The sequence below is a fragment of the Oncorhynchus keta genome, chromosome 14 (assembly GCF_023373465.1).
Source record: "Oncorhynchus keta strain PuntledgeMale-10-30-2019 chromosome 14, Oket_V2, whole genome shotgun sequence".
NCBI lineage: Eukaryota > Metazoa > Chordata > Actinopteri > Salmoniformes > Salmonidae > Oncorhynchus > Oncorhynchus keta.
This window is the reverse complement of record NC_068434.1, coordinates 66,402,073-66,415,096: the sequence shown is the minus strand read 5'-3', so window position 1 is coordinate 66,415,096 and position 13,024 is coordinate 66,402,073. Positions and strand designations below refer to the sequence as shown.

At 45.4% G+C, this 13,024-nt stretch overlaps 1 protein-coding gene across 3 annotated transcripts in view; it reads right to left on the bottom strand.

Annotated features, from left to right (window-relative positions):
• Nucleotides 1-13,024, bottom strand: part of LOC118394159 (protein mono-ADP-ribosyltransferase PARP6) — a 56,329-nt gene that overhangs the window by 41,012 nt on the left and 2,293 nt on the right. Inside the window, exons 3-18 of one of the 3 annotated variants that reach the window (XM_052462173.1) lie at nucleotides 12,856-12,933; nucleotides 12,177-12,271; nucleotides 11,924-11,984; nucleotides 11,735-11,825; nucleotides 9,313-9,379; nucleotides 8,108-8,257; nucleotides 6,629-6,779; nucleotides 5,730-5,783; nucleotides 5,228-5,323; nucleotides 4,638-4,730; nucleotides 4,407-4,532; nucleotides 4,157-4,222; nucleotides 3,912-3,979; nucleotides 3,737-3,785; nucleotides 3,504-3,616; nucleotides 2,206-2,278 (exon numbers count right to left, since the gene is read on the bottom strand). In XM_052462173.1, the coding sequence (XP_052318133.1) occupies nucleotides 2,206-2,278; nucleotides 3,504-3,616; nucleotides 3,737-3,785; nucleotides 3,912-3,979; nucleotides 4,157-4,222; nucleotides 4,407-4,532; nucleotides 4,638-4,730; nucleotides 5,228-5,323; nucleotides 5,730-5,783; nucleotides 6,629-6,779; nucleotides 8,108-8,257; nucleotides 9,313-9,379; nucleotides 11,735-11,825; nucleotides 11,924-11,984; nucleotides 12,177-12,271; nucleotides 12,856-12,933 (1,431 nt within the window). Of the gene's footprint in view, nucleotides 1-437; nucleotides 2,279-3,503; nucleotides 3,617-3,736; nucleotides 3,786-3,911; nucleotides 3,980-4,156; nucleotides 4,223-4,406; nucleotides 4,533-4,637; nucleotides 4,731-5,227; nucleotides 5,324-5,729; nucleotides 5,862-6,628; nucleotides 6,780-8,107; nucleotides 8,258-9,312; nucleotides 9,380-11,734; nucleotides 11,826-11,923; nucleotides 11,985-12,176; nucleotides 12,272-12,855; nucleotides 12,934-13,024 lie in introns of those variants that run through there. The other 2 variants (XM_052462171.1, XM_052462172.1) reach the window with 2 other exon arrangements.

The window sequence follows — 13,024 nt, the reverse complement described above, 5'->3', positions numbered from 1 at the left end:
GTGAGAGAGAGAGAGACAGAGATGACATGTATCTGAAGGACAGTGTGAGAGAGAGAGACAGAGATGACATGTATCTGAAGGACAGTGTGAGAGAGAGAGACAGAGATGACATGTATCTGAAGGACAGCGTGAGAGAGAGAGAGACAGAGATGACATGTATCTGAAGGACAGCGTGAGAGAGAGAGACAGAGATGACATGTATCTGAAGGACAGTGTGAGAGAGAGAGAGACAGAGATGACATGTGTATCTGAAGGACTGTGAGAGAGAGACAGAGATGACATGTATCTGAAGGACAGCGTGAGAGAGAGAGAGAGACAGAGATGACATGTGTATCTGAAGGACAGCGTGAGAGAGAGAGAGACAGAGATGACATGTATCTGAAGGACAGCGTGAGAGAGAGAGAGACAGAGATGACATGTATCTGAAGGACAGTGAGAGAGAGAGAGACAGAGATGACATGTATCTGAAGGACAGCGTGAGAGAGAGAGAGACAGAGATGACATGTATCTGAAGGACAGCGTGAGAGAGAGACAGAGATGACACGTATCTGAAGGACAGCTTGAGAGAGAGAGAGAGAGACAGAGATGACATGTATCTGAAGGACAGCGTGAGAGAGAGAGAGAGACAGAGATGACATGTGTATCTGAAGGACAGCGTGAGAGAGAGAGACAGAGATGACATGTATCTGAAGGACAGCGTGAGAGAGAGAGAGACAGAGATGACATGTATCTGAAGGACAGCGTGAGAGAGAGAGACAGAGATGACATGTATCTGAAGGACAGCGTGAGAGAGAGAGACAGAGATGACATGTATCTGAAGGACAGCGTGAGAGAGAGACAGAGATGACATGTATCTGAAGGACAGCTTGAGAGAGAGAGAGACAGAGATGACATGTGTATCTGAAGGACAGCGTGAGAGAGAGAGAGAGACAGAGATGACATGTATCTGAAGGACAGCGTGAGAGAGAGAGAGAGACAGAGATGACATGTGTATCTGAAGGACAGCGTGAGAGAGAGAGAGACAGAGATGACATGTATCTGAAGGACAGCGTGAGAGAGAGAGAGACAGAGATGACATGTATCTGAAGGACAGCGTGAGAGAGAGAGACAGAGATGACATGTATCTGAAGGACAGCGTGAGAGAGAGAGACAGAGATGACATGTATCTCAAGGACAGCGTGAGAGAGAGAGAGACAGAGATGACATGTATCTGAAGGACAGCGTGAGAGAGAGAGAGAGAGAGAGAGAGAGAGAGAGAGATGACATGTGTATCTGAAGGACAGCGTGAGAGAGAGAGAGACAGAGACACAATGAGATTTGCTGTGCGAGCTGAAGGTGTGACATCTCTCTCAGTGAACAAACACACGCTCAAGGTGAAGAGGAGGGAGAGAGCGAGGGACGCAGAACAAGGAGATGAAAGACGAGTCTTCAGAGCTCTAACGGCAAAGATTCTAATACTGTAATATACTCATAATAAACCACTCACTGACAACAAACACCCTGCTGACTTCTCCCCGGTCATACGGCATAATACAACAACAGGAAGGAGCGAGATGGCGTGTTTCAAAGGTGTAGACATTATAAACCTAAGAGTCTATAGACATAGAAGTAGATTGTCATGCATGTGGTTTAATGTCTTGTGAAGGGTCTTGGACTACCAGGAGGTTCAGTCATATACATATTAAACATCATTAGGATCAGCATAGAGGTAAATAAGAGAGACAGTATAGGTGATGACCGTTACTGACCTTCCTTGGGTCCCTCACCCACTCACCTACTCACCCACTCTGTGGATCCTCATAGCGAAACAGACATGGGGCGGGGCAGCAGTCGTATCCTCTGACCTAGTCTACTCAGTGCTCTTAGTGGTCAACCCAGGCAGCCACGCCTTCAGCCAGGCCGACTGGTAACCCCCAGCCCCGCAGCAGACAACACAGCCCCTCCGCCTCTCTATCAGGACAGGAAGAGGTGTGGTGTCCACTGCTGTCAGAGCAGAAAACAGGAAGTGCTCGACATATGCCAGGGGGAAATTACTGGTGGGCCTGGCATTTTAAAGCGTCCAATACATTGAGAGAGAAACCTGGCATCCGTTACTGTCAAAATGGATCAGCTGGACAGCCAACCTGCACTGTGTGTGAGGAGGACAGACAGGCTCTGTCCAAGGGAGGATGCGTCTTAGTTCAGCCAACTGCTGGATCTACATACCTGCAGTTTGGTATAAGAGGCATTGACTAGTCCATTTCTCAGAACGGAGTGCCAGTTCTCTATATGGGAACCACTAGAGCAGGTGCAGGGAGAGAGAGAGATAAGGAGAGCTGTGAATACTGAACACTTCTTCCTCAAACAGGGCCAGTGCTTTCTAAAGGCTCCAACAACGCTGTGCAGAGAGCGTTCAAAACATCATTATTTCCACGTTTGCATGCCAACCATTTATGGACAGATTGTTATACTGTACCTCGAGTAAAGCATTCATGCCCGTGAGATATCTACATCGTATTGGCAATGCAATAAGTCTGTTTCCACTGTGTTTTTGGCTGATTGTATGGGATAGTAATTCTATTTTCTCACATTTTCTAAACTTGTGATGTTTGTTTGCTAAAAATAGCAGGATGGCTGAGGACCTACAGCACAAGAACAGCTCAGAAATCTCCTGATATTACATCACCCCTCCTTCTCTTTTCAACAGCAGGATGTTACGTGAGTAGAAGTCTCAGTGGGAATACATCAAACTGTACCGTCTCTCATCTCTTATTGTCCTCAAATAAACCCCCAGGGGTGAAACAGGGTAGCCATGCTGTTATTCTTAGCAGAGACAATGTTCAAGAGGAGTGGTTGTTGAATTGAATTCAGCTAGCTGCCTTGAGGGACTGAGACAGTTCTGATTGCTTTGAGATGGTCCCATGCATGTTTCTACTTCGTGCCTTTTGTACAGCAGGGGCATGGCTGTCTGTTGCTCACACTGATATTGCTGCATCAGGGACCCAGTACTGCTGGGAAAACAGGGTGTGGTGTCTGTTCACTGGGCTGTCAGCTGGTGGATGCTGTAACTACCAGATATGTGGGACTCTATTATGTGTTGTCTCTGTGTCTATAAGACTGGGCGGCAGGTAGCCTAGAAGTTTCAATCCCGGATCTGACAGGGAAAAGAAAATCGGTCTGGAAGTGAGCTGGCAACCGGAGGATGCTGGTCTCTAATCCCAAATGCCGTTGCCTGACATTGTGCCCTTGTGCAAGGCACTTAACCCCCCACAACAACTGCCCCACTAGCGCCCAGTGTGGCAGCCACCCTGCTCCAACCTGGATGTGTCTTTGGGAGGGGATGGAATTCATTTCGGTTGGACTTTGTGCACAATTGACGAATCAAGTAATCTCAAACTTAATAAAACATAGTACCTATTCTGTATGTGGGAGTCTATGGTTAAGGGGAGGTTGGTGCTGCCATATACTATGTATGGGACCACTACAGGGGAGTGGCACCCTTAGGGGAGAGATATGGGACTCACTGGAAGGCAAAGGTGCTGCCGTAGAGCTTCTTGGCCGTGCGAAAGCGTGCCTCCTTGGCAGGCGGGCTGCTGAGTAATAGGAACTGGTGGGATGTGTGCATGAACTTCAGTTGCTATAGGACAGAGAGAGAGAGAAGTAGGGAAGGAGAGAGAGAATAGAGAATCATGTAGTGGAGAACACACGGCAACAGTTACGAGGAAGAGCAGACACCAGAGATCTGTGTTATTCATACCCTGCTCAGAGGCAGCTTGACGATATGGGATCGGTTACTGGATATGATCCTAGAGAGGGAGAGAGAGGACGAGAGGACGAGGAGAGAAGGGAGAAGAAAAACAGGTTAGTGAGAAAGACAGAACAGGGTTGGAGGTTTAGATTGCAGGAGGTGTAAGCAGAGACCTTCTACCTACCACTGCAGTAGAGGGTGAGCCAGGGGGTCCAGTTTGTCCATCTGTTTCTTAATCTCCAGATATGAGCCCTGGAAAAGACAGCTTTCATTATTTCACACCCCACTATCCTTTCGTCACTAGACTACCAGATCTAAATATGACAAGGAGACGACTCAATGCAACAACACATATATAGTCTCTTTTCACAGCCCAAGTCCAGCACAGGACTGCCCTTCCTTCATCCCAGCCTCCCCCAGCCTCAGTACCTGGGTCATCTCGCGGATGGACATGACACTGTCCAGTGCTTTTTGCAATCTCTCATAGTTCTTCTTCTGTGACCAGGGAGCAAGATGGAGCCACAGAGACAGGCGTCAGAAGGACAGGGAGAGAGAAAAACATTGGATTAATACCTACAACCCATTCAATGAGCCCAAAGTAATGTTTCAGAATGTTATCACATATTAGGATAACCAGACATCCTATAACGTGGTGTGTAACCACAGCAACAGTAGTAACCTTTGGGTTGAAGGCCAGAGTCTTGGGGTCGTTGGGGTCGACCACAGACGGGTAGGGTTCGAAGATGATGCTTTTACGAGGAGACTCCAGAGCAGCCCGACACATAGCCACCAGCAGATCCACCACCTAGGGATCAACATGAAAGCCCATCAGTTATCACCACATAGACAGGGACAGACAGACCAGACAGGGGGATAGAGAAAGTGTGTGTGTTGTTAGTCAGGCAGTCACCTCTGCTCCAGTGGCCACCTCCTCTGCTGCTCCTGACATCACCCCCAGAGTGTAGAAGGAGAACACACACAGCTCTCTAGTGCACACAGCCGGCTGCGCACCCGCACCCACCCACCCACACACACGCACATACACACGCACGCACGCACGCACGCACGCACGCACGCACGCACGCACGCACGCACGCACGCACGCACGCACGCACGCACGCACGCACGCACGCACGCACGCACGCACGCACGCACACGCACACGCACGCACGCACGCACGCGACGCACGCACGCACGCACGCACGCACGCACGCACGCACGCACGCACGCACGCACGCACGCACGCACGCACGCACGCACGCACGCACGCACACACACACACACACACACACACACACACACACACACACACACACACACACACACACACACACACACACACACACACACACACACACACACAGGGCAAGTGGCACACACACGCACATGAACAAACATCAATCTGAGTGAAACAGAGAAACTTGCTCATAGCTGAATTGAAACGTTTACATTTTAACGTTCACTTCACACTGGATGTCTTTTTTAATTAATGTGGTCTACCTTCAACATGGATCCGTTCTGAAAGACGTGCTGCTCGTCACAGACCACACAGTACTCATTGAGAGTGGGGATCCTCTGCTCCGAGTATTTCATTATCTGTCGGGAGACAAAACATGGTATTCCTGCTAATCACTCCCTCCTCTCCTCCAGCCCCATATATCACTCTTCTATCATGACATCATCAGCTGACTGGGCCTCTTATCAACGCTTTAGTCTGTCACTTTACCCGGGGTTGAAACAAACCCATTATACACACGCACATGAATCTAAATCATTTGATAGGTAAAACATTTCCTCATTTCAACTTTCATGTATCAATTAAACAGAGGTGGAGATCTTCTTTAAGCACACACTATGTCCTCTAACTCTTGGAAGGGTCATTTGACCCTTGATAATTTGACCCGTGATCAGTGTTTGTGCTTTGGAGTTGTTTTGGAAGGACGTTCAGAGTGAACTAAAAGCCTGTTTAGGGCCCTATCTTTGTCCTTGAGGTCTTATCTACCTGTACTAAGAAGCCATACTCCAAGGTAGGGATGTTCTTGCAGTGTCCGCCCGCCTGGGATGAGAAAAACAATTCAATCAGCTGCCTCGTGGTAATCTGCGCTGGGGCCCTGGCCGCCGGGACAGCCACAGTCTGATGGGTACAGTGAAGACAAAGCATTATGGGACACGGCGCCAGCCATGTCAGGTATGGGTAGGGAGAGGCTCAGGAAGGAAGGTAGGTACAGTACTGTAGGTGTGTTGGTTGGGGGAAGGGAACAGTCAAAGTTCTCAGGTAGTTCAAAGCGAGAAAACAATTAGATAGTGTGGATAATATAATGGGGAAATAGTTGCTTGTTACGAGTAATGCTCTGAATTCATGCACTTTCTGAAATGGATGATGTATTGTGTTTGACTGTTCTAGCTAGCTGTAAGGTCACAGTGATTTTTTTGAATGCAATAGAATACACATCAAAACACACACACGTGAAATGTCATTAGGTGCAATAACTGGGCTCTGAGCAATATTTAGACATGTGTTTATGTGTTTCACAGCTCAAATATCATCAGGTCCAACAGCAATATGTGGAATGACGTTTATGTGTATTGTCTTGCCCTCTGTTTTGAAACGTGTCTGCATGTCTTGACTGCTGTTTTGAACATGTCTGATGTGTGTATGTTGACCTTTTGCATATAATGTTGTCATGTTTATGTGTTCACCTGCCAAGGGGCTGCAGATGTAAGTTAGCTGTTAGCTAAATCTGGTGCAATGCATCTCTTCTCACTTCTGAGATGTTTTTGTTGTCCAAATAAACTTAACAAATCAAAATAAATAAATATTGTGTTGTCTGTGCTGATGTGTATAGGGGTAGTCAGGAGAGGGGTGTGTGATGGTGGTGGTGAGGCGAGGTGACCTCCGACCTGGCTGTTGGGGGGGTAGCTGAACAGCTCCCCCTTGGGGTTCTTCATGGTGCAGGAGATGGAGCGATTCATGAGCCGGGTCACCCTCAGCTCTGGAACACTCAGCTTCCCCTTCAGAACCGTGTCCTGGATCAGAGGGTAGCTGGGGGACCTGGGAACACACAGACACACAAACCAGAGATCATTCATGGATAGACCTGGAAGTATACAGCACATACACATACAGACAGACATTCAGACTCCTACGCAAGAAAATTATATGAACACAAAAGTTCAGAGCAACCAATTAGTGAGTATGTTTACATGCAAATAATTCGATATTAAGCTGATTATGGCAATACTCTGAGTTTGGCACTAGTCATGTAAACACCTTACTCTGATTATCTTAATCTGCGTAAGATCAAGCAAAGTAAAAGCATAACCTGGTTAAACACCTCCATTATCTAGCAATCTAGGACATGTAAACACCTTTATTAGAGTTCCTGTGTTGTTATTGATCTGCGTGTGCTATCACCATCAATCAGAGCCTCCCTCGAGCGAAGTGAGTTCGGGAAAATGTCTTTAAAATAGTTTACACATGCAAATGTTATACGTCCAAACTCAAATAGGCTTCCCAAAAATAACGTGGTCGCTGTGATACAATGTTTATTTTGATTGGCAATTTTCTACATTTTTCCATCAGGAAGCCGGATTATGCTCTGTCCATGTGTAGCAGATTGTAAGCGAAATTGTTCTTCTTGCAAACCATGTAAACGTTTTAATCTAAATAGTATATCAATCAAGAGTTTTCACAATAATTGTAATGTTGAATGGATGTAAAAATGTACCCAGTGACTACTGAGATGACAGTGATGATGAAATCTGACGTAGCCGGGATAGTACTAGAAGCTATAATAGTATCCGGGATAGTACTAGAAGCTATAATAGTATCCGGGATAGTACTAGAAGCTATAATAGTATCCGGGATAGTACTAGAAGCTATAATAGTATCCGGGATAGTACTAGAAGCTATAATAGTATCCGGGATAGTATTAGAAGCTATAATAGTAGTATCCGGGATAGTACTAGAAGCTATAATAGTATCCGGGATAGTACTAGAAGCTATAATAGTATCCGGGATAGTACTAGAAGCTATAATAGTATCCGGGATAGTACTAGAAGCTATAATAGTATCTGGGATAGTACTAGAAGCTATAATAGTATCTGGGATAGTACTAGAAGCTATAATAGTATCTGGGATAGTACTAGAAGCTATAATAGTATCCGGGATAGTACTAGAAGCTATAATAGTATCTGGGATAGTACTAGAAGCTATAATAGTATCCGGGATAGTACTAGAAGCTATAATAGTATCTGGGATAGTACTAGAAGCTATAATAGTATCCGGGATAGTACTAGAAGCTGTAATAGTATCTGGGATAGTACTAGAAGCTATAATAGTATCCGGGATAGTACTAGAAGCTGTAATAGGAGCCATACTTGGGGATGGGAGAGAAGATGCTGAGTCCTGCGCGGAACTTCTTGATGGTTCCCCCGGCTTTGAACCAGCTGTGTCTCTTTTCCTGCTGGGCCTTCAGGAACTCATTACTGAGGTGCTTCCACTGCTGGGATGTGAACGTACTCAGGATCCTATAGGGCAGACAGCACAACCAGTCACAATCAATTAGCAATTAGCAGATGTCATTGACTCTACTGTACATTTAAGTCCATAATATACATTAAATGACCAAAAGTAGGTGGACACCTACTCGTCGAACATCCCATTCCAAAATCATGTGCATTAATATGGAGTTCAAGTTCTTCCACACAGATCTAGACCATTTCGGTATTGACCTCGCTTTGTGCCCTTGGGCATTGCCATGCTGAAACAGGAAAGGGCCTTCCCCAAACTGTTGCCACAAAGTTGGAAGCACAGAATCGTCTAGAATGTCATTGGATGTTAAGATTTCCCTGCACTGGAACTATGGGGCCTAGTCTGAACCATGAAAAACAGCCACAGACCATTATTCCTCCTCCACCAAACTTTACAGTTGGCAATGTGCATTCGGGCAGGTAGTGTTCTCCAGGCCTCCGCCAAACAAAGATTTGTCCGTCGGACTGCCTGATGGTGAAGCGTGATTCATTACTCCAGAGAAGGCGTTTCTACTGCTCCAGAGTCCAATGGCAGCGAGCTTTACACCACTCCAGCTGACGCTTGGCATTGGGCATGATGATCTTAGGCTTGTGCACTCGACCGTTGGAGGTCCTGTTCTGTGAGCTCGTGTGGCCTACCAGTTCGCGGCTGAGCGGTTGTTGCTCACAGACGTTTCCACTGCACAATAACAGCACTTACAGTTGACCGGGGCAGCACTCGCAAGGCAAAAATTTGACGAACTGACTTGTTGGAAAGGTGGCATCCTATGACAGTGCCACATTGAATGTCCCAGAGCACCTCAGTAAGGCCATTCTACTGCCAATGTTTGTCTATGGAGATTGCATGGCTGCGTGCTTGATTTTATACACCTGTCAGCAATAGGAGTGGCTGAAGGGGTGTCCACATACTTTTGCATATTAACTGTAAGTTGTATAGGTGTCATTGAAAATGGTGGAAATCTTGTGAAATTAGCGTAGGACCCATGGATAGCCTCTCTGAACCAGAATGTGAGGAATCGTGCTGAGTGGCATATGACTCGAGTAGGACTCACTTCTTGAGCTGCAGGCCCAGGCTGAAACCCTCTTTATTGGAGGGCTGGAACACCTCCACTGACGGTTCTGAGAATAGATGACTCATTATTTCACAACCCATAGGAGTGACGAGCTCAGCTCTGATTAAACACACACAGGCACACATACAGTTGAAGTCGGAAGTTTACATACACCTTAGCCAAATACATTTAAACTCAGTTTTTCACAATTCCTGGCAATTAATCCTAGTAAAAATTCCCTGTTTTAGGTCAGTTAGGATCACCACTTTATTTTAAGAATGTGAAATATCTGAATGACTTATTTCAGCTTTTATTTCTTTCATCACATTCCCAGTGGGTCAGAAGTTGACATACACTCAATTAGTATTTTGTAGCATTGCCTTTAAATTGTTTAACTTGGGTCAAACGCATCAGGTAGCCTTCCACAAGCTTCCCAAAATAAGTTGGGTGAATTTTGGTCCATTCCTCCTGACAGAGCTGGTGAAACTGAGTCAGGTTTGTAAGGCCTCCTAGCTCGCACAAGCTTTTTCCGTTCAGCTCACAAATCTTCTATTGGATTGAGGTCAGGGCTTTGTGATGGCCACTCCAATACCTTGATTTTCTTGTCCTTAAGCCATTTTGCCACAACTTTGGAAGTATGCTTGGGGTCATTGTCCATTTGGAAGACCCATTTGTGACCAAGCTTTAACTTCCTGACTGATGTCGAGATGTTGCTTCAATATATCCACATCATTTTTCTCCCTCATGATGCCATCTATATTGTAAAGTGCACCAGTCCCTTGTCATGGAAAATTGCAAGATTATGTTATAATGCTTGAATGGCTTTATAATGGTTATTTTATAATGGTTTTGTTAACTATTGTGTGTGTGTTCTACTGAGGATGTGCCTCTATGAGATAACATTGACAAAAGAGATTTACGATGTCTTTGGGTGATAAAACCTAAAGAGCATTCCAGAGAACATGAGCGAATGGTTCTGTTCTATGCCGCACCAGGGAGAGACGGTTTCTGTTTGGAGTCAGGGGGCCAGACACTGGTCTATACAATGAGAGCTGTTGACACAGCAGTAACTGTCTGCTATGTTCTATAGATATTTTTCATACAAATCTTAACCTTTGTGAACTGTTCCTAAGATCTGTGGTTCGTCATGTGAGTTGAGAGGGGTGTATCTTGGCTATAAAAGATCTTTGTACTTTTCTGTTGGTACTTTTCAAATGGTTCATTAGAGATAGCGCATCATTGAAAGTCAAAAAGGCTATTGCAAAGCTCTTATTATTAAAGATGTAGATGTAATTATAACTCTGACTGGTGTGTGAAGTTTGTAACTCTCCTCATTTGGTAGAGCAGAAAAAAGCCACCACATCCTCCTGCAGCAAAGCACACCCACAACAGGATGCTGCCACCCCCGTGCTTCACAGTTGGGATGGTGTTCTTTGGCTTGCAAGCCTCCCCTTTCTCCTCCAAACATAACGATGGTCATTATGGCCAAACAGTTCTATTTTTGTTTCATCAGACCAGAGGACATTTCTCCAAAAAGTACGATCTTTGTCCCCACGTGCAGCTGCAAACTGTAATCTGGCTTTTTATATGGCGGTTTTGGAGCAACAGCTTCTTCCTTCAGGTTATGTCGATATAGGATTTGTTTTACTGTGGATATAGATACTTTTGTACCTGTTTCCTCCAGCATCTTCACAAGGTCCTTTGCTGTTGTTCTGGGATTGATTTGCACTTTTCGCACCAAAGTACATTCATCTCTAGGAGACAGAATGCGTCTCCTTCTTGAGTGGCATGACGGCTGCGTGGTCCCATGGTGTTTATACTTGCTTACTATTGTTTGTACAGATGAATGTGGTACCTTCAGGCGTTTGGAAATTGCTCCCAAGGATGAACCAGACTTGTGGAGGTCTACAATATGTTTTCTGAGGTCTTGGCTCATTTCGTTTGATTTTTCCATGATGTCAAGCAAAGAGGCACTGAGTTTGAAGGTAGGCCTTGAAATACATACACAGGTACACCTCCAATTGACTCAAATTATGTCAATTAGCCTATCAGAAGCTTCTAAAGCCATGACATCATTTTCTGGAATTTTCCAAGCTGTTGAAAGGCACAGTCAACTTAGTGTATGTAAACTTCTGACCCACTGGAATTGTGATACAGTGAATTATAAGTGAACTAATCTGTCTGTAAACAATTGTTGGAAAAAATGTCTTGTGTCATGCACAAAGTAGATGTCCTAACCGACTTGCCAATGCTATAGTTTGTTAACAATTCATTTGTGGAGTGGTTGAAAACGAGTTTTAATGACTCCAACCTGAGTGTATGTAAACTTCCGACTTCAACTGTGCACAGGCAGGCGAACGCATGCACACACACACACGCATGCACACACACACACACGCACAGCCACTGGGGCTCTTCTCACCCGGTCCATCTAGGTACTGGGAGAGAGAGAACCGTAGTCTCAGAATGATGGGCTCTGTTCGGATGACCTTCCAGGCAGTTGCCACCTCCTCCTGGAACAAACACACACACATATGATATACACATACACTTTCTACTATGCTGAATTGTAATACTGGAATGCCCAAAGATAATAAAAATGAAAACTCACATCCAAGAAACTGATATTAATCTGAAGGTCAATGTCCACATCATCAATGGTTCCATACTCTCTGAAAGAAGAAGAATAGCAAACATTCAGATGTAATAATCACATAAACTGAAAAGCTTTTCCGCACCAAGAACCTTGACATCTCAGTGGGTCTGATGTTCTCTGAAGCAACGTATTTATTGATAATGACAATAACAGTTAGTGGTCTTGGTTTCCAGACTTGGCTGTGGCGACTGTGTGTGTACTGTAGTACCTGACAGAGACAGCACTGTCGGTATAGATGTCCTTCACTGCCTCGATGTCTGCATCCAGTTGAGGGTGTCGGTACAGGTCAGCAGCACAGCTCCCCTTACAGGCCGGGAGGGGCACAGGTCAGACCACTGAATTATCCCCGGAGATGCTGCTGTAGCATCCATGTACAGTAATATGAGCTAGCACTGATACTCATGTATACAATGACTGTAGTATTAGAAAAGGTACAGGGGCAGTCTCCTGTTCTGCTGCCTCACAGGACTGTATCGGCATGTCTCTATTTGTCTCGTTCTCACACACATATATTAGCGCCTACAAACAGGCTCTCATCTCTCGGTAGATGGTCTGAATCCACTGGAGAATAGGCTTTTAAAACCGGATTGAATTTACAGTACTTTCAACTCAATCCTTTAGAGATAACTTTTTGTAAAAAGCTGATTGAAAGATTAAGACATTGTGTATGTCACATAGGATTTGAGGTAATAAGATTGCAGTTACTGAAGACCCCTAGGGGAGTTCTGTAGACCCCATGTGTTGATTCTGTTTGTATTGGACCAAAGAGCCTAGTGGGCAAAACTGGTTGAAATTAAGTCATTAAGACATCATTTCAACCAGTTTTGTCCGGTTTGCCCTCTGGGAGGGATAGGAGGCCTGGGAGGATGTCATGACAGCCTGGGTACCTGGATCCCATAGAGGAACTGCTCCGACTCATTCTCCCCATCTGATTCCTCATCAGTCCAGGACTGGCCTTTGATGTCCTGCAGGCATACAGACAGATGTGAAACGCCATTCTAGGTATTATCGCTCCATCTCCCATCCTTTCTCTCTCTCTCTGTCCATTTAGCTGCC